This window comes from Myotis brandtii, unplaced genomic scaffold, assembly GCF_000412655.1.
Source record: "Myotis brandtii unplaced genomic scaffold, ASM41265v1 scaffold550, whole genome shotgun sequence".
Lineage (NCBI taxonomy): Eukaryota > Metazoa > Chordata > Mammalia > Chiroptera > Vespertilionidae > Myotis > Myotis brandtii.
In genome coordinates, this window is record NW_005370043.1 from 3,247,103 (window position 1) to 3,265,172 (window position 18,070).

At 50.7% G+C, this 18,070-nt stretch overlaps 2 protein-coding genes across 3 annotated transcripts in view; both read right to left on the reverse strand.

Annotated features, from left to right (window-relative positions):
• The window catches only part of TRIM8 (tripartite motif containing 8), a 32,334-nt gene extending 29,025 nt beyond the window's left edge, over positions 1 to 3,309 (reverse strand). For both annotated transcript variants that reach the window (XM_005878242.2, XM_014549398.1), the window contains exon 1: positions 3,306 to 3,309. The gene's annotated coding sequence lies outside the window, so the exon portion shown is untranslated. The remainder of the gene's footprint in view (positions 1 to 3,305) is intronic.
• SUFU (suppressor of fused homolog (Drosophila)) overlaps positions 1 to 18,070 on the reverse strand; it is an 86,564-nt gene that overhangs the window by 4,224 nt on the left and 64,270 nt on the right. Inside the window, exons 10-11 of the mRNA XM_014549402.1 lie at positions 10,632 to 10,766; positions 8,803 to 8,941 (exon numbers count right to left, since the gene is read on the reverse strand). Coding sequence (XP_014404888.1) covers positions 8,803 to 8,941; positions 10,632 to 10,766 — 274 coding nt within the window. The remainder of the gene's footprint in view (positions 1 to 8,802; positions 8,942 to 10,631; positions 10,767 to 18,070) is intronic.

The following is an 18,070-nucleotide window of genomic DNA, read 5'->3' on the forward strand; positions in this document are numbered from 1 at the left end:
GCAAAGGGACTCCTCAACTCCCATTTCCATCTGTGGTATCCACATTCTCTCAGGCCGGAAGCTCCCAAACTCCCGTCCTGCGGCCTATTTAGCCTGAGTTCTTCAAAACTTCCTTTGAGAAACCTCTTTTCCAGTTTGCCTCCCAGCTGTCCCACTTTGCTGCTCCCGTCTGCTGCCTTATACGTTGATGTCTAGGACAGCCTGGCCCCACTATTCAGCTGGCACAACCACCACCCTCACCCTCTAAAGAAGTTTCACACCCATGGGGATGTCCAAGGACACTCGGCCTTCCTCAGGCGATGGGCCGTTTTCCCAGCTGGCTCCTCTGTTCAGGCTGGCTCTAGAGCCAGGCCAGGCTCACCCCAGGCCTGCACCACACCGGGACCAGCCTGAGGATGTCTCTTCTCTTCCCAAGCCGACCCTTCTCCACCCCTCTCCTCTCTGTGCTGGTGCGTGGGGCCTCCTGCACCAGACACTTCCACACCACCAGGCTGTGGCTCTCCCTGCTGCCACTTTGCCTCCTCCGGCAGACTTTGAATGACCTGGTGTGGCCAGAGGAAGAAAAACAATGGGCAAAGACCAAGGTGAAGGGCTCCTCTGAGGGAAAACCCTCTATGAGAAGGATGGGGATCAAGAAGTTGAGAAAATACCCATCAGGTTTCCCCTGGGAATTGTACACTCTGATAAGAGCAGAAATCCCAACATTTAGAATATAGCCAGCTTGGGATATGAAGTGAAATGGCAGAAAAAGCAGCGGGGTCACTAGGACCTTACAGGATAGAGGACTCCGAAGGGAGGAGGTTAATGGGGTAGAGATAGGAGCAAGGAATGAGCGAAAACGACCCCGAGTGAATACACCAGCCACCACCCCAGGCATCCTGCTCAATGCTCACAGTCTTATCCCCTCCATCTCCTTGCAGATGAGGAACCTGAGGCACAGATAGGTTATGTAATCTGCCCAACACCACACAGCTTGTGAGTGGCTGAGACAAGACCATATCGCAGTCATTCCTGGACTTTGAGGTGAGTTAGTGCCTGAAGTACTGCTTCATTTCAAATCCTGAACTCTTACCCACATGATGTTTATGCATTTGCTCATTCTTCCACTCATCTGCCCAACAATCTACATGATTCCACAGCATTCCCTGGGTGCCTCTGCTAGGCCCAGCCCTGGGTGGAGCCCCAGGGACATAGGAATGAAGACAATTCATTCCCCACCTGGACATCCCCCACCCTTGTTGACAGGGAGCCAAAGGACGGCTCCATTTCAGGCCGTAAGCCCACAGTCAGGAACAAAACAGCTCCGACCACTGGCCCACGTCTCCTCACTAAAGTTTCTGTTTGAGGAGCTCGGGCCTCAAGTGAGGACAGAGACAAGGTTCAGACAGGCAAAGGGAAACGCCCAGCCGAGGGCTGAGGTGCCCCTCCCGCCCCATTCTTCCTCCCAGTTCCGCACAGTGGGACTGGCTGACTTCCTCTCACGGACTACAGTGACCAGTTCCCAATCCCACGGATCCTCCCACAGGGGTTTTGCTCCTTGCTCCTCCTCCTATTATCCCAGGGGCCCACCCCCTTCCCCCCGCCTCCCCCGCCAAGTCCAGGGTTTCTCTACCAGTTATCACCAGTCTGCCTGAGTAGTACAAAAGTCACATTCATATTTTTGGCATTTCCGGGACTTGTTGCCATCTCTTCAAATGCTAGTACAAACATAAGCATACCTAAAACCCAGTTATATTACAATGGCTCCAGTCTGGGGCAGGCTGGGCTGATTTCTAGCCCACAAATAACTTGGAGGGAGAGACTTTTCTGCCAGAGGTAAATAGGTCTGGGGCTGAGAGGAGGTGGGGGAAGGCTCACAGGGACTGCGGCCACCCAGTGCGACTCCAAAGAGCTGTTTTACAATAATGAAAAAGATGACGCCACCAACGCCGAGTTCAGTCCTAAGCCGGTTCCTCTGACAAAGGCCTGGAATTGGTGGTGGGGAGGGTGGGTTATGGTGGCTTTTAGTAGAACAGCTACCAAGGGTGTAGGGTACCATCTGTCTGTGGACTCATTCTGTACTCTGCTGGGAGAGGGGATGGCAGGACCAAAAAGGGGGACCAACCCTAATTGCTGGTTAATTTTCACTTTTGATGATTTGCTGGTTCCTGCTGGAAACTTCAAATTATTTTAAAGAAACTAAACGAGGTAAAATTATACATGAGATCTGCATGATATTAAGGGTGACATTCCCTGCAAAGGAACACGACAGACTGTCATAGCTCCAGGCACCTAATTTAATTTCCTTTGGGAGTTAAACCTTAGACGCTTGAATTCAACAAAGACCCCGTTCTTTGTATATTTCAGACCTGGAGCTGAGAATGTTAACAGATCTTATCAACAGGACACTGGAGATAGACAGCTATGATGGAGCACTCTCACTGGTAACAGGCTCCCCGTTGTGATACAACTGTGGGAAAAGCCTGTGCAATTCTGGGGCTTGGGCTTCTTGAAGCTCATTGGGTCCCCATGGAGTTGCCTGGCTCTGCCACAAATAATAACAGGAACGGTGATGACAACGACAGTAGCAATGACAACACCACCAATAGCAGGAGCAGCGCCTCCTCTGTGTGCCAGGCACTGGGCTTAGTGCTTGACCTATATTGTTTCATTGAATCTTTACGGCAGTCCTGCAAAGGAGGAAACTATCATCTCCATTTTGTAGACAAGCAGGTCAAGAGTCTCCTGGACTTTAAAGGAACAGCACTGCTCTGGCTAGTGCTGCCCGGTGGTTATAGCATCAGCCAGCATACCAAAGAGCTGCAGGTTCAATATCCAGTCAAGGGCATGTACTTGGGTTGCAAATTTGATCCTGGCCTGGTCGGGACACATGCAGGAGGCAACCAATCGATGTGTCTCTCTCGCATTGATATTTCTCTCCCTCTCCTTCTCTCTCTCTCTTTCTCTCTCTCCTTCCCTTCTACTCTCTCTCTTAAAAAAAAAAACCCATAAAAAAAAACCATAGGTGAGGATTAACATAAAAGAAGAGCAATCTGGCCCTAGCTGGTAGATCAGGTGGTTAGAGCATCGTCCTGATACGCAAGGTTGTGAGTTTGGTACAAGACGCAACCAATGAATGCATAAATAAATGGGATAACAGATTGATGTCTCTCTCTCTCTCTCTCACACTTCCTCTCTCTCTAAAATCAATTAAAAAAAAGGGGGGGGGGAGGGACGACAGTAATCTGACCTCTTGGTAGTAGAGGCTCTTTTTCTATCTGGGGAAGGTAGCCTGATTCTAGAAACCTTATATAATCAATGCCAACACCGCTCTCTCCTCTGATTGGGGAGATGAAGATGACTTTGACCAATGGCCTGGAAAATCAATAATCCCAACCCCAACTAGCTACGTAACACCTGGCTAGTTATCAGCTCAAAAGGGCTGGTACCCTGAGGGGCATAGACATACCTGCTCAAAAACCAGATTGGACATGTCCAGCTGGGGTGGCTCAGTGGTTGAGTGTCGACCTATAAACCAAGAGGTCACTGGTTCGATTTCTGGTCAGGGCACATGCCTGGGTTGAGGGCTTGATCCCTGGTGGGGGACCTGCAGGATGCAACCAATCCATGTTCCTATCTCTCTATACCTCTCCCTCTTTGTAAAAATCAATAAAAACATTTTAAAAAACCAACAGCCTAGGATGCCCAATTGGAAAGGAAGGCAAACTCATGCCCAAAGATGGTTTCCAAGTGGGACAGCAGGGAAAGTTTCCAGGCTAGCTGGAGAATGCATACATAAGGCAACAGTTACTCTGGTCTAGAAAACAGCAGTATAAATAATAATGATGATGAGGATGAGGATGAAATTGTAATAGCACTCATTGATGTCTGCACTCACGAAATGCTGGGCATAAAATGTTTATATTTGTGCACAAACAGCCCTCGGAGGGAAGAGACACTCTACTGAGAGGGGAAAGCCCCCCAACCAACCTCCCTTGGGAAGTTTTTGAAAATATGAAGACTAGGCCCCATTCAGACCTCTGGAATCAGAATATCCTGGGCAAGGCCAAGGCATGTGCGTTTTATTATTATTATTTTTAAATATATTTTATTAATTTTTTACAGAGGAAGGGAGAGGGATAGAGAGTTAGAAACATGGGTCAGCTGCCTCCTACTCACCTCCTACTGGGGATGTGCTTGCAACCAAGGTACATGCCCTTGACCGGAATCGAACCTGGGACCTTTCAGTCCGCAGGCCAACGCTCTATCCACTGAGCCAAACCGGTTAGGGCGGCATGTGGGTTTTAAAAGGTGCTCCAGGAAATCATGGCGGGGGAGTGCCGGAAATACTCAAGTTCACAGGGGGACAGAGTTTGGACACAGGCTTAACCAATAGGGTGAGTTGGTGGCTGCAGCTCCTTGCCCTCATCACACCCCACCTTTGATCAGGGAGGGGGCTTGGAATCTAGGCCAACAACTTAGTCTAAGTTACACCAGGTACCTTGGGACAGCCTGGCTGGTTGGTGATGAGGGAGGATTGTCAACAGCTGCCCAATTTCCCAGGCCCCAGCAAGTTCCAAAAGAAACTCAAAAAGTGATTGTTTGTCAGTGCCTGCCCTGGGCAGGTCTGGCTATGCTACAGGCAGAAGCCCAGATGCTGCAGATCGGATTCAAATGTCTGTGGTCAATGATATTTCTGAGTCTGCAAATAGTGCTGACAATGCCCACTCCTTCCCCTCGGTATGACAATCCACACTCTGTCCGGGGCCTTGTTTGCATTTCGTGTAGACACGTTGTTCTTGCTTTCCAACAAGTTTGGATTTCTTCTCTCTCTTCCTTCTCTGAGGGAAGGAAACGTGTTGTTTACAGGGCAGGGCCTGCCAAGGAGCTGCTCTGGCACCCATGATGGCAGTGGAGGAGGCAGGGATGAGGAAGCGGTCCAGTCTGTGTCCCCCTCACTCCAACATACAGACACAAGCCAGAAAACAGCCTAGAGACTCCAGGCTCAGGGGCAGCGCGTGTGGCAGGCAGGCCTCACTCATTTCCGATTCTCAGTGGGTGGCGAGAAGCTGGCTCTGGCGGAGAGGAGGAGGCTCAGACTCCTCCTGCTCTGGCTGTTGGTTGGCTGGTGAGGGCACCATGGGCCATCACATCACCCCCTGAAAGGGAGGGTGGTATACTTCCCCAGCACAGTGCCGGGATCTAAACCCTAATGGGTGTACCCTGGACAATGAGGTCACCGTGACAGCCCGAGCAAAGGCTTCCAGGGAGAACAGCTGTGGCCAGGTTCACCAGTGGAAGGAGAAACCGTAGAGCCACTGAAGAGGAGCTGCCCAGGGCCTGGGCCAGGGATTACCACGTGTCTTTCACACACATCCAAGTGGGTGGGTAGGGAGGGGAGAGGGCAGGGCTTTTCCTGAGGACAGTGATGAGTCAGAGGAGGAGAGCCCAGCAGTGAGTCCCTAAACCTGGCCTGCAGGGTGGAGCCACTCAGAACAGCTGCAGGGTGTCTTCTCCCAAGCCTGGGACCTCCCATCAGGGCTGGGAGAGAATGGCTGGGAATGGGAGCACCACCTGGGTGAGCTGTCAGACACCACACAGCTGAGAAAGCATTGCAGGGCTTAAAAAAATATTCTCATATTTGGTGATGTGACCCCTACCTAACCTCTGGGGCCGACTTCCTCCCCTTCAGATCAGTGCTGGCTGGGGACGGATGAATGACTTAGCTCTGGGCCGGGCTCCCACTCACAGCACTAACAGCATGGTGATGATAGACTCAAGGGAGAGGGCTTGTTCAAGCCACCGAGACCAAGAATGCTGGGGGAAGGCAGGCAGGAGAGAATGCTGGCAGGCCTCCCCCAGGGTCTGAAGACCTGCCTGCACAGCTCCAGAGTTAGCTGGTAGGCTCTACCATCTCGATGAGGGTGAAAACAGCAGATGGTAGGGCAGAGGGAGTCAAGGTGTCCACCTCTGGAAATTGAGAAGCCTAGGAACTGGAGCAGGATTCTGCCTCTCCAGCTCCTCCAGGAAGCAGGGCGTGTCCACTGTGCTCACCCTGGGGTCGCCGATGACCCTGCCTTTCTGTGTTGCTGGGGCCTGACTTTCCTGGGGCTGGAGAGACAGGGAGAAAAGCAGCATGGAGAACAGGTGCAGGCCCAGATTCCCTCACTTTCTGCCTTTTTCTCTCAGCCTCTCCTTTGTCACTCTCCTCCCATGTGGGGTGTCTTTGCCATGCCTTTCCCCCAAGAGATAACAGGCCTGGGCTGGTAGCCAGAACAAGGTGCCAAGGCTGGAAATGAAGGCTTCCAAGACTGTTGAAGGCTGATGCAAGAAGTCATCCAGCCCCTCCCAATTCAGCTGGGACCAACAGGAAGGTTCAAGTAGCAGCCAAGAAAACAAAAGTCTGGGTCTCTTGCCCTTGCTGGTGACAAGCCTAATCCCAGGCCTCTAGGAGGTCCTGCAGACTCCCAGGGAGACAGCCAGCCTCAGAAGGAGACCTTCAGGCCCACAAGTAATTACAGGCCCAGGTTCCCACAAGCTAGGGAGCTGCCTGTGACCACAGTGGCAAGACCCTAAAGGAAGCAGGCTGGCAGTTAGATGCAGAAAATGCTGACTGCTGGGATGGGGAGGAGGGCTGCTGTGGGTGTTGGTACTATGGCTGAGGACCGGCTGGGGGCAGGGCAAAGGTTTCCCAGGACTTTCTGGAAAGGGCCTGAGAAACCCCTTGGTAAGTGAGGGTGCGTGCCTGGGGAGTGAGGCCCTAGCCAGCTTTCCTGGGAGCTCCCCTGTGAGTTGGCCCCTGTGGTGGACCACACTAATGAGCCCCTAACACAGGCCTTTGATTAAGCAGCTCCCAGCACAGCAACTTTATTGAAACATGCTGAAGCCAGCGGCTGGTTCCCACTGCTCCCGGTTCCCCAGGCAACAGTGAATGGGAGGGGACCATGTGCATGGGAGTAGCAGAGCCCTAGTGCTCAAGCTCACTGAGGGGCTGCAGGCGAGATGAGGGGGAGCGGAGGTGGACTGGAATGCCAGAGCTGGGGACAGGAGGCTTGGGAACTAGGGTTGGGTCCAGAACTTTAGGGGAACTGATGGGCAGCATGGCATCTGCTGAGTCCTTGGGAGTTCAAGGTCCCCACGCGTGTGAGAATTGGAGATGCTGACCACCCCCTCCTCAGGGTAAGAAGATGTTCTTAGGGGGAGGTGGGACTCCAAGAACAGGCTCAGAATTGAGGATGTAAAATGTAACGGGGGGGGGGGGATTTCTTGTTGAGTTCTGGGAGGCCCCAGTCTCTACCTTCCCAAGAAACCGTGCTTGAACCTTCAATATACGCTAATGTTATCTGAGGACATTGCTGCTGAGACCTGTCAGCACTCGGTCATCTACTGGGAATGATGTCCTGTGAACTCTCAGGGTTGGGGCCTCCTGCATGGTCCTCACCTTTCCCCTCTTTACTGGCTCTGCCCAGGCACGAGGCCTGCTCCTACCTGCTGTCCGCAGAGGCAGCCTGGGGGCGGGGGCACCGCTGCGGGTGGGGTGTGGAGGCCCTTTCCACTTGTACTAAGCTCATTTCAAATGTTACACTTCAGAGCTTTTGCTACAGCAACTATCAACACCACATGGACAGAAATCTAATGTTACCAAGAGGGACTTTTAAAATGTATTTATAACTTTATGGTTCAAAGTAATTTTGTTATGAAACAATGTAATAACAACAGTGGAAAAAGGCAAGATAATTTATGGAGCACAATATCCCTAAAGCACCAGCCTCCATTTCTACCTTGGCTGAGTCTGGGGAGTGTGGTTGGTGTCCCTTGTTTGCTGTTTGTTTTAATTAAGGGTTAGTATTTTGGGGGGAGGGGGAAAGAGTGCTGGCCTAAAGGAGGAGAAATTCAGCTGCAAGGCAACACACACATGCAGACAAAAGCATGCCCACATTAACAGTGTGTATGTTTCACAGAACACCCGCCCCCCAGACCGTGTTAAACCCACAAAACCCACACAACTCTCTTCTCCTCTCCTGTAATCTCCCACCCTCACCCACAAACAAGGCAGGTCACCTTTTGGATTAGGGTCAGAGTCCCTTTCGTGATACTCCTGAGAGAGGTAAGGCAGAGTGTCCCTCCTCCCGCACGCCCAACAAACAAACAACAGACAAGGATGTTGTTCCTCTACTTCCCCTGGACCAGGCCAACCACCTATGAGGCCGGAAACAAGGTGGGTCGGAAGGAGGCCTGTAGCTGTCAGCCCCGGCACCCCGTTTGGCAGTGGCTCTGAAGCTGTGCTCCAGCCAGAAGAGCAAAGGAGAAAAAAGTGTTCTGGACAAGCCAGCAGGTTTCTGTGCAGAGAAGCTGGGTCTCCACCAGGAGGAATGGGAGAGCCATTAGATGAGGGGAAGGAGAGGCTCTGCCTGCCGAGGCCTGCCCATCCCAGCTCCAGGTCCACATGCCCATTTTCTAGGAATTCTGGTGGGATTTCCACAGGCACTCGAGAGTGGCCCCCACACGTCCTCCCATTCTACTTCACCCTTGGCTTCCCCAGGGTGCAGAGCACATCCCTAAAACCTGGATTTCCATGGCAAACAGAACTACCAATGGCCAGGGCCTAGAGAGTTATCACTCATGTCTCAAGTGATAGCGGAGAGGCCAGGAAGTGCTCCTGGAGCTGACGGGATAGGCAGCAGCAGCCACACTCCACACGGCTTCTCATAACCAGCCCTCAGGAAGGGAGCCACCAAGAGCTGCCAACGGAGGAGAGGGAGGAGACGGGAGCTGGAAGAGCTCATGGAAAGGAGGTGGGAAGAAGAAAAAGAGCCTTCTCACTTGTAACCAGGGTCCATGAGCTGCGTAAGGGTGCTCCTCAGTGGCAAAGGCACCTTCCACTCCCGTGGAGACGAATGTGATGGCCATGTCACCTGTGATACTTTTATATGTAAAGTGCCGTCCATGCAGGAGCCTGCCCCTGGGGGTGGGAACATGAAGACAGTGAGCAGCAGGCCTGGCCAAGGCTCAGGGACTGGGGCTATGCTCCCTGGGACAGGATGCCTGCCACATGCCCTCCTGACTGCCCACCAGTCCAGCAGGGACTGTAACGAAACATGTTCATTTCAACACCTTCCAAGAGAAGCCTCTCACGATTTCTCTCCTGGCGTTCTTCCAAAGTGCTCAAAGCTAGCAGAGACACTAGATCAGCATTCGAAGGGCCTGCAGGGGAAGTCGAGTCCGCCTCCTTCATGTCCTGGTGAGGCCAGAGGGCAGTTAGCAGTGCACCCAGGGTCATGCCCAGAGCTAAGGTGGGGTGGGTGGGTCATGGCCCCTTTGTTTAGAGGATGGGGATGAAGTAGTTCCTAATTTCCTGCTCTTGGATGACGGTGGAGTGCCTTCACAGCACAAGCCCTGTGCCCAGAATCTCCCACCTGCTTGTGCACCTCCCAAAAGATTTAAATGACTAGCCACAAGGGGAAAAGCCCATTTTTAATTTAAAAAAAGAAAGAAAAGAAAAGCTGAAGCCAAGTGGGGTCACTCCGAGGGAGCACAAGAAGTCACTGTGAATCCCCAGTCTGGAAATATATCTGGGGGAAGGGCAGGCAGGAGCAACCAGTGGGGCAAAGATGCCACTCAGCAAAGGAAGCAGAGCTGCTCTTTGCTTTCTCAGGCTGCCCCAGATTAACCCTTTCATAATCGAAAGGCCCTGAGCCTGGCTCAGGGAGGGAGCTGGGGAGGAAATGCCTAGGGTCCTAGCTGTGGGGAGAGGGGGGACCCTGCCAGCCGCCATTCATCCTGACTACTAGCTATCTTTGCCCTGCTAACCAGGGTGGCTGGCCAAGCCTGTCACCATCCAAGTTCCTTCCCCAGGCTCCAGGGACAGTGTGGAGGGTCCACACCAGTGCAGATCTGGTTCTAAAGCTCGCATCTTTGGCCAACACACTATACAAACGTTTATGTCACAATGACTTGTTCTTCCCTATGACAGCAGCAGGAGCTTTTGGGGGTCCTTCTTCCCCTGCCCTTTCTTCCTTGTCACTGTTGTCTGAGTTTTGAGTTATTCTTGTAGCCTCCCCTGCAATAAACAGGGTGGAACCCCTGAGAGCTGTGGAGGAAGCCAGCTGCAACAGATTCAGCCCAGTACAGCATCCCCAAGCAGAGAGCTGAACTCTGGACACAGGGCTAGGTTTCTGGCACTGTGGACAGTAGCAGAAGGAACACAGCTGGGCTTCCTGGCCCCTCAAGGAGTCTGCTGGACTGGCCACTGGGTTTGAAGAACTGAGTGTTTTACATGGGAAAAGCAGCAAGCAGGAGAAAGCAGAGCCCAATCCACCAGAGCCCTGCCCTACTACACCAGTGCGATGGGGACCCTGCACCCCTAACTCTGGGTTTGGGGGAGGGCAGGGGCATCTGAGATGCCCGATGTCACTGAATCCCCACCTAAGGGAACAGGGCTGAGGGCCACTTCTCTGGACAAAGGAGAGATCTTCAGCCTAGTGGGGGCTACTGGACGGTTCAGAGTCCGCAGGCTCCCCCACAGGCTTCCATGGAGCTGCCCGACTAGTTCTCCCTCCTTGGGCCCCAGACTCCAGCCAGGTGTGGGGGGAGATGGCAAGCACAGGCACGGTGGCTCCTTGAGGCCAAGTTGGGTGCTGTGGGGCTCTCACCTTAGGCAGAGAGGAATGAGGGCTCCTGACTCTTGGTTGAATTTCAGATGTACACTCTCAAGTTGCCGTGTGCGGATCAGCTCATGGGGGATAATGGCTGTGGAGCTGTCACTTTCCAGGCTGTCTTTGCGGCTCCTGTGAAGCAAGCACAGGAATAGGTTCTGACCACAGGGCGGAACAAGATGGGCGTCTCCCAGGCTGGGATCCTGAACAACGGCAATGGCAGTCATTGATGGTAATGATAACAATAGCCACCACTCAATAAGAACCTGCCCAGCCAAGATTTGGAAGCAGTCAAAGTCTCCATCAGTAGATGAGTGGATAAAAAAGCTGTGGTAGATTTATACAATGGAGTACTACTCTCCTGAAAAAAGGAAAAAATATTACCCTTTTGCGACAGCATGGATGGATCTGGAGAACATTATGCTAAGTGAAATAAGCCAGTCAGAGAAAGACAAGTACTGTATGATTGCCCTCATGTGGAAGTTAATGAACAAAAGAACTACCAAGCAAAACAGAGACAGACTCATAGATAGAGAGCAGGCAGACAGCTCTGGGTGGGTAGGGGGTGTTGGAGGGTTGGTGGAGGGATTGAGCAAAAAAGGGAACAAAAAGAATGAGAACTCATGGACATGGACGACAGTGTGGTGATTGCAGGTGGTGGGGGGCAGGTGGAGGTGGAAGAGGGCACAGAAGGGATAAATGGTGATGGATAAAATATTAAAATTTTTTAATTAAAAAAAGAACTTGCCAAGCAACCTTACAACACCCCACGAGGTGGGCATAACTATTCTATTCCTTTACAGATAAGGAACTGAGGATCAGGGAGGGTAAGTAACTTGTCCAGGCTGCACAGCCAGGGAGTGTGAAGCTGGGATGTGGTCGCAGATAGATCTGGCTCTGAAGCTCGCATCTTTGGCCAACACACTGTATAAATGTTTATGTCACTGTGACTTGTTTTTCCCTATGACAGCAGCAGGAGCTTCTGGGGTCCTTCTTCTCTGACCCTGGAGCCTCGGACTCCGAGTTCTCTGTGGCTGCTAGAAACCCAGGAGACAGGCTCCAAGAGCTTCCTTCCAGCTGACTCGGAAAGGCTCTAGGCTTACATACTTCTGCTAATGGCCAGGAGCTGCAGTGACATACACATCCTTCGTCTAAGCAGGAAATGATGCAGTCCTCAGCGAGGGGGTGGAAGCCAGGCTCTCAGGAGGCAGACCAGTGAGCCTGGACGGGCTGCAGAGCCCTGTACCAGAGTCTGACTATGGCCTTGGCCACAGTGAGCTGTCATTGCTGCCTCATACTCCCTCCTGTCCTGCTTCCTACCAACAGCTTGTCCCACAGCTCAGCCACGAGGTCCCGTTGCAATCTAAGATTTGCTTTTTCAAGTTCAGCTGCCCCTACTGAAACGCCTCAAATCTGCCTCAGCCAGAAATGAGGGTTACCCACTGATCCCATTCAAAAGGCCGGAACCTGGTTTGGGCAGTGAATCTCAGAACAATTCCCTAGTGTCCATCAAAATACTGGGTGAGAAGCTCTAGTTATTTATAATTCAAGTGGCCAAAGCCACCCAGGATGTCTGGGCCTGACAGGCGGAGAGCCAGTGAGGGGCAGGGCCAACCTCCTCACACACTGGAAGGCTGAGCGCTGGGGTCTGTGGCCAGTGAGGCAGAGGACCTCCCCAGAGGGAGGTATGAGGTCAGCAGGCAAGAGGCTGGAGGGTGACATAGGCTAATAAAAGCCCCTGAAGTAATGGGGACCTCCCACGAGCTGGGTGGACCCACCCTCGGATGTATGTGACTGCTCTTTCACCAAGCACTCCCTCCCCTTGGTTTCCCAAAGCCAATTCTGAAACTGCCCTTTGCTCTTGCTTCTCCTTTGACAAACCCTTTCACAAGACCTGAGGAGACAAATGCTCTGGCCAGAGGGTCACAGAATTTCAGCACTGGGAGGAAACTCAGGTTGTTTAATCTCCCTCTTTCCTTTACAAAATAGATCCAGGACACAGAGCTGGTCTGGGGCAGGCCAGTGTGGGAGCCTAGGGCCTCTGACCAACGCTCTCCCTTATATCCGGCCGCTAGGCCTCCTGCCTTCCTCCTCAGAAAGGAGAGCAACACCAAACACCACCTCCTCCCCAAGCCCAGACAAGGGCGGGACTCAGGAGAGCTCTCCTGCCCGGAGCCCCTCCTCTGCTCCAGAGTTAGGAGCCCACAGATTTTCTGAGTCCTTGCATCAAACACCCCAGGTAGATTCTAGGCTAACCCTTCTTTTACAGATGAGGAAACGGAGGATCAGAGAGGTGAGGTGACAAGCCTAAGGTCACAGAGTGAGTTTAAGTGGAAGAGCCAGGGCGTGACTCTTACAATTGCTTCCCTGTGCCATCTCTGACTACTACGGTGCACACTGACTGACATGTCATCCTGCTCCCTGGCTGCCAGGCAGGGCCTCCGAGCCTGCAGGGCCTGCTAGGAGGATCCCCGCCTCTCTGGCACAGGCAAAAATGCTGATGAATAGCAACTGGGAGTGGGGGTGGGAGGCTGGGGGAGAAGAATCAACAGCACACAGGACTAGAGACATCTCAAGCTGGAGGGAAAAATAAATTGTTGAAAGTCAGCTAAAGTCACCTTGGTAACTGCTACAACACACTCACCCTGAACGAGGACATCAAACCCAACTGCAAATAGCTTTAAAGAAATGGAAAAGAACTTAATCATCTGAAGAATTAATGTGACAAGTGCCCACATTTACACCTCCCACCAACCTTCAATCATCTGAAATCGTACTTTAATCTTTTAAGAGAAAAAAAAATTGCAGAATGCTGGATGTGCAGTCCTGGAGCTCGGGTATTTCCGGCATGCTGCTTCAATGGAAATGCGGCTGCTCCACACACACGCAGGAGCCCAGCTTTTTGCTGATTTGTTTTTTCTGGACATCGATTCAGAAGCATGAATTATTTGTGTGGGCTGGGTGAGGTATTAAATCTGCAGCCGACACAGGTTTGCAATGTTTTGCATGGTTGTCAGCTTAATCTTAGTCATAAAAAAATAAGTAGTGTGCTCGCCAGCATGGCCTAATTTTTCAGCTGGGCTGTTTTCTCCCTGAGTTCCCAGTGGAGGGGAAGGCATAGGTTGGGGGCTGGAAGGGAGAAGGGGTCCGAGGGAGGCATGGTCCACACCCACTGGGACTGCTAGGGATATGGAGCCAGGGGTGAAGGATGACCTACTGCCCCAGGCAGCAGACTGGCTAAAAGCATTGGTTCAGGCAAATGACTTAAACCTCTCCCTAAGCTTCCTTATCCTCTTGATGGAAATAAATAACAATATTCCTTCTTTATAGGATTAAATGAGATGACCCAAGCTAAGCACCTAACAGTGTCTGGGATGTATTAGGTGCTCGAAATATATCTGGAATGCATTACCAGGATGTTAGCGGCTGCCTGTGGAAGTCTATCTGCTCCTCCTGCAAGAAGCTGACAGCTTAATACAGACTTGTTTGCCTTTTCCCTGGGCCCATATTCCATCTGCTTCTGGCCAAGTCAGCCCCCCTTTCTGAGCAAAGGCCTTGCCCTGAGCTTGAGAGAGGGGGCTTCTGAGATGGGGCTTGAAAGGGGTCCTGGCTCCCTGAGCAGACACTGCGGGCCCTGGGAAGGCCCAACTATAGGCCAATCTAAACCCTTGAGGCCTCTCTCCTGCTGAGGGAGGCACTGGCAAGGCCATCTTCCTTCTATAGAGCACAATCGGCCTTCCTGTAGTTCTCACCCACTCATCGTCAAGATGCCCAGGAAGTTTAATCCACCCTCATGACAGCCTTTCAAATCCCTAAAGCCGCTCTCACTGCCCATCAACAGTTTCTCTTTTCCAGAATTTGTGGCCCCAGCTTCCAATTATATTTTAAAGACAAGGTTCTGGTCTCTTCTGTCCATCCACATCACCCTCCTATGAATTCACTCTAGCTCGTAAAGCCAGAGCGTCGTGTCCGGAAGTGAAGGGTTGTGTGTGGAAATAAATATATGATGTGGCCTAACCAGTGCAGATCACAGAGGGACTAGGAGCTTTCTTGTGCAGGATATTTTATTTCTATTAAAACTGTCATCAGATTGTCTATTCCTTGTAACCTTATCGCACTGCCAACTCAGACTGCACCCCCCTGTGCTGCACGGAGGCTTTCTCCCACGGGCCGCACTGAGACCTCTTCGCCCCCATCTTGTAGGTCCTGTGGAGTTTTTGGAGCTAAGAGCAGAACTCTGCACTATCTGGCTAGTGTTTTAGGCAGCTTGGATATTCCTGAGAGCTGACTCTGGCATTCATCATATCAGCTTTCCCTTCTGACTTCACATCACTGACAAAGCTGATAAACTGCCATCCGTGTTCTCATCCCAGGCTTTGACTAACAGTGAACAGGACAGGGCCAGGCAAACAGACTGACAGACTGACATCAGTACTCTTGGGTATGCTCACTCAACCAACTATAAACCAACCCAGCCATCCCATCACCAAGCCCCTCCCCTTCCCGGATGCTCTGTGGACATTTCTCTGTCTTGCCAACAATGATATCAGAGGACATTCTCAAAATGTCTTCCTAAACCCCACCTATAAAAGCTCTACAGTACTTCCTTTGTCTACCAGGTAGAAATAAGTAACTTATTTCTAAAAAGGCAGTGAGGGTGGCCTGGCAGGCCTGACCGTTCATGAGCCCATGCTGACTCTCAGGGCTGTTTCCCTTACGGAGTGTTCACAGCCTACTTGCTGAATAATCTAGTCCAGAATTTTCCCCGAGAGTTGACACCAAGCTCACTTGTCTAGAGAGTCAAGATACTTTTTACTTTCAGTCTGCCAACACCTCTCTCCCATTCCCTCCAAGATTTCTGACCTCAGCCTCCTGAATCTCATCTGCCAATTTGCCTGGGATTCTGGGGCACAATACATGTGGACCAGGAGATCTGAAATCATGGCTTCAGCCCTCCTATGCCTGTGTGATCACCTTCCTGATCTGACAACCATTCTTTTTGAGATGGAAGCATAATAGAACTCGAGTAAATTTTGCTTCCTCTCTGCCACTGATGAACTTTACACTGCCCAAAAAGGAGGCCTAGGTTTTCCTTCTTGCTGTTGTTCCAAACAGAAGTACAAAAACTAAAGTCATTTTTGCTGGTCAAAACATTTTTGCAAGACTAAATTCTTGAAAATCAGCTTTTCTTGACCCTGTTCCTTAAAGTCTGTGCTGATATAACATACTTCTCCTTCCAGCTTTTGCTCAAAAAATTTTTTAAAAAATTGAGTTATTTAAATGATTTTTTACATATCTATACTGGTCCCTGGAGGTATTCAACCTCCGTTTAATTTTCAAGGGACTATTTACAATAATAATACTAAGAGGTACCTTTTATTGATGCAGACTATGGTGCAGGTCCTATGCTAAACCCTTTACTTTGATTTCCATAACAACCCTATTATTTTCCCCATTTTACGGATGAACTGAAACTCAGAGACTTAAATAACTAACCCAGGGTCACACGCTGAGCAAATACAGGGCTGAGGCGAAATCCCCAGGTTCCTGACGCCAGCGAAGAATGTAACCACAATATTACTCCTCATGGACCTCCCAGCCCTTCGAGTGGTCTTTCTTCTGGGGGTTTCAAGACCATGAAGACACATCTATTTTTTCCCTGAACTCTTAAAAGAACTGCTTCCTAGAAAGCCAGGGCAGGGCTTCCCAAAGGGTATTTGATGGAATTTTAATTTAAGAGAAGCTTCTAGAAAAGCAGATGTGGCAAGGGCTGAATGTAATATGCTGCATCTCAGATTAGAGACTCATAAAATGTTGGCATTTTGAAGACTCTGAGGAGGGCAATAGAAAGCAAACAAACTGGTTTCATTTTGTGTGAGTCAGCGTCTTCTAGAACCCCTTTTCACTTAACATCCAACAAAACCCCCTAAAAGGCTGTGGGGGCCCTCCCCCTGGAGACCACTGACCGGCAGGCACTGCTCTGCCCAACATGCTTTCTCCCAAGGCCCTGTCACTTCTACTCCATCAACCTCTGCGCTGGTCAGAATTAGGTGCACAGACGAGTGTCCCTCATCGTTTCCTTTACCCCCAGACAGACACGCTTAGGAGGCCTGCTGGGTGGTTACACACTACGCAGCCCTCAGCCTGATGCCAGGGAAGCTGAAGTTCCTCTGCATGACCAGGGCTTGCCTTGGCACCAACTTTGTGATTTTTTTCCTGAAAAGTGTCATCCTTCCTTTTACCAGGCTAAGGCAAGCCATAACAGCTACTATAATAGCATTTCTTTGACTTTTTTTTTTAAATAAAGGTTAAAGAGTCAAATAGTTCTGTAAGGTTCATTACAGTAGTCAGCAGTCTTTCCACTAGCCCCTCCTCAGAAACAACCACTTTCATCTGTTAGCTGATTCTTTTGGTATTTTCCTCAATATTTCTAATATGCTTTATTTCTAATTCCGGGTATTCCCTTTTCAGGCTTTACCTATTGACTTCCCAATATGGAAGATGAGCTTTTAGTACTCTTCCATGCCCCCACCCCACCTTCCCATCTTCCCAAGATAAGTGTTTACATTGTTATACTATACCAAATGCTGTTTACAACTGAGTCATGTAGTATACTATGATTACTCTTCCTTCCTGATGTAATTTTCTATTTTTCTTGGATTTACTGTCTTGGTTTTCAATGTGTTTATCACCAATTGAATCCTAAACTAACTACCAATGGTCTATAGATTCTCCTAAGAGATTCAAATACATCAAGTATTTATCAATATTATCTTCTTGGAGACATTTTCTCCAGAGAACCCTCCCAAACTGCTCCAGTCTGAACTGGTTGCCTTTTATTCTTGCAGCAAAGCTGTCATCATGGGACCACTCTTCACCTTCACCCTGGGGGCTCCTCTTGTCTCTTGTTGGATCCCATTTCCTGTACCCCATATGTCTCCCCACTCATTTCAATGGAACACATACTCCAGCATCTTTTACTTTATTTTTTAGTACTAGAGGCCTGGTGCACAAAATTCATGCGCTGGGGGGGAGGGGGGAGGGAGACTGTCCCTCAGCCTAGCCTACACCCTCTCCAATCTGGGACCCCTCGGGGGATGTCCAACTGCCGGTTTAGGCCTGATCCCACATCCCTCTCACAATCTGGGATTGCTGGTTCCCAACCGCTCGCCTGCCTGATTGCCCCTAACCGCTTCTGCTTGCCAGCCTGATCACCCCCTAATCCAGCGGTTCTCAACCTGTGGGTCGAGACCCGTTTGGTGGTCGAACGACCCTTTCACAGGGGTCGCCTAAGACCATCCTGCATATCAGATATTTACATTACGATTCTAACAGTAGCAACATTACAGTTATGAAGTAGCAACGAAAATAATTTTATGGTTGGGTCACAACATGAGGAACTGTATTTAAAGGGCCAGAAGGTTGAGAACCACTGC